Below are 2,500 nucleotides of genomic sequence, written 5' to 3'. Positions count from 1 at the left end.
AAAAAATTGGCTTATTGAGAAAGTCTTGCAAGATTTTCGGTGATCAATTTATTCCGAAGAACTGTTTCAATTCTTTCCTTCTACCTTGTTTTGAGTATTGTTCTCCTGCCTGGTCTGCAGCTGCTGATTTTCATCTTAATTTGTTGGACAGAAACTTGTGGTCTATTAAATTTCTTATTCCTGATCTACATATTAATAATTGCACCGTCGTTCAATTAGTTCATTATGCATATTGCATAAGATTTTTTCATAAATCTGACCATCCTTTACATTCACATCTTCCTGGACAATTCCATCCTGTTCGTTGTACTAGGCAGGCAGTTAATTCTAATAGCCAGGCCTTCTCCATCATGAAGCTCTATACTACACAGTATTCTAGAAGTTTTATTCCAGCTGTTACCAAGTTGTGGAATGGTCTTCCTAATCGGGTGGTTGAATCAGTAGAACTTCAAAAGTTCAAAGTTACAGCAAATGTTTTTATGTTGAACAGGCTGACATAAGTCTTTTTATATTTTGTATATGACATGTCTGCTTTGACGTTGCGACTGTTTTAGAATGATTTATTGTTAATTCGTTCTCATCATTTATTCATTTTCTTATTTCCTTTTTTTCGCTAGGCTATTTTTCCCTATTGGAGCCCTTGGGCTTATAGCATCTTACTTTTCCAACTAGGGTTGTAGCTTGGCTAATAATAATAATAATAATAATAATAATAATAATAATAATAATAATAATAATAACCATATCATCTCATTTGGACAGTAGGGAAAACATACAGTTCTGATTATTGAAAGTATTTGGTATAAAGTATTTTATTTTTTTACCACCTCTAACGGGGTTGGGAGGAGGATATGTTTTCGCACCTGTTTGTTTGTTTGTTTGTTTATGAACAACTTCTAGCCGCAGTTTTTATTCATAGATTAGTGAAACTAATTGTTATCTTAAGACGTGAAAGCGATTAAATTTTGAAAGTCCTAGGTCAAAAGTCAAAGTCAAGTTCGAGCAAAAGGTCGACCGAATTAACTTTATCCATAAACCAAAGTTTGCTAATGGTTGTCACACAGACTTCAAATACACCAACGGTCTAAATTGATTCTGGGAAAGGCAAGCTGGTTTCGAGATATAAGCTGCCGAGGTGGAGATCTGCACTCCCAGAGAGCTTTTCTAGTGTTGTTTAGTTTTAGTTTCACACATTTTGTAATGAAAAACAGATTGACTGGAAAATCCAAATGTTTTCCTCTGGGTGAGTAAGATAAAGGTGAATCTTATTTCAGGAAAGGTGCCCCATTCAGAACCATTTTCTTCAAGTCCATCAGCCACGTGTTAGAGAGCGGAATTTCCAGACGATGGATAAAACAAGTTCATTCCACAGGCATAAGGGGAAAAAGATACAATGATGAGGAGGATAAAGAATTAATTGATGAAAGAATCAGAGCAACTGTGAGTAAAACTGATAAAATAAAGGTGAATCTTATTTCAGGAAAGGTGCCCCATTCAGAACCATTTTCTTCAAGTCCATCAGCCACGTGTTAGAGAGCGGAATTTCCAGACGATGGATAAAACAAGTTCATTCCACAGGCATAAGGGGAAAAAGATACAATGATGAGGAGGATAAAGAATTAATTGATGAAAGAATCAGAGCAACTGTGAGTAAAACTGATAAAAAAGAAATACTGATATCAATCAAAATTGTAGTATTCAATATTAATCCTTCATACTGTCCTAGTATATTTTTAATAGAGTTGACATTGAATTTATTACATTTTTCCTTTATTCAATCTTATTATATGCATTATGTATTCAAATATTGCAAAATTCATCAATAATACAATAAACATGTTAATTTTTAAGTAATTGATAAGTATAGGCTAATCATTCCATTAGCCAATGATATACAATTGAATTTTCAATTAGTTATCAACAAAAAATATACAACTATTAAGTTCTTAGTTCATGATTAACATTTTACTCACTTTCTTTGTAGGATGACAGTAAGGACCGTGTTATAAAAATGATACACATGACGGGCGTTTACCTCGTCCTCATTGTGGGATTATCCGTCGCTTCTGTCATCTTCGTTGTTGAGACAATCACAGACAAGTTTCTTCTACATTAGTTTTCCGAACTTGAGTCAATAATTCGAGATTGAATATTATATATTGGGTTACGCAATCATACAATCAATCCATATGTCTATTTAAAGAAAACTGTTAATGAATTTATATATGTATATATATATATATATATATATATATATATATATATATATATATATATATATATATATATATATATATATATATACATATAATTAGAATAATCTACCCAAGAAAAAAAAATTCAGTGCATGGTAACATGATACTGGATTCCAATAAATAAAGGGCATAATTTGTATTAGATTATATATAATTAAATCAATTGTTTCTAAATCTTATCCCTAGTTTTATTAGTCTTATCAACCCGCTTTTTAATGTGTGTGTTTTTTTTATTATTTGCTACC

At 31.6% G+C, this 2,500-nt stretch overlaps 1 protein-coding gene across 1 annotated transcript in view; it reads left to right on the top strand.

Annotated features, from left to right (window-relative positions):
* The window catches only part of LOC137657498 (glutamate receptor 2-like), a 40,076-nt gene extending 37,960 nt beyond the window's left edge, over positions 1 to 2,116 (top strand). The window contains exons 12-13 of the mRNA XM_068391836.1: positions 1,481 to 1,646; positions 1,985 to 2,116. Of these exons, the coding sequence (XP_068247937.1) occupies positions 1,481 to 1,646; positions 1,985 to 2,116 (298 nt within the window). The remainder of the gene's footprint in view (positions 1 to 1,480; positions 1,647 to 1,984) is intronic.
* The last annotated feature ends 384 nt before the right edge of the window (positions 2,117 to 2,500 follow it).

Source organism: Palaemon carinicauda, chromosome 18, assembly GCF_036898095.1.
Source record: "Palaemon carinicauda isolate YSFRI2023 chromosome 18, ASM3689809v2, whole genome shotgun sequence".
In the NCBI taxonomy this organism is placed as follows: domain Eukaryota; kingdom Metazoa; phylum Arthropoda; class Malacostraca; order Decapoda; family Palaemonidae; genus Palaemon; species Palaemon carinicauda.
Note: the sequence above shows the minus strand (reverse complement) of the source record. Positions and strands in the feature narration are given on the sequence as shown.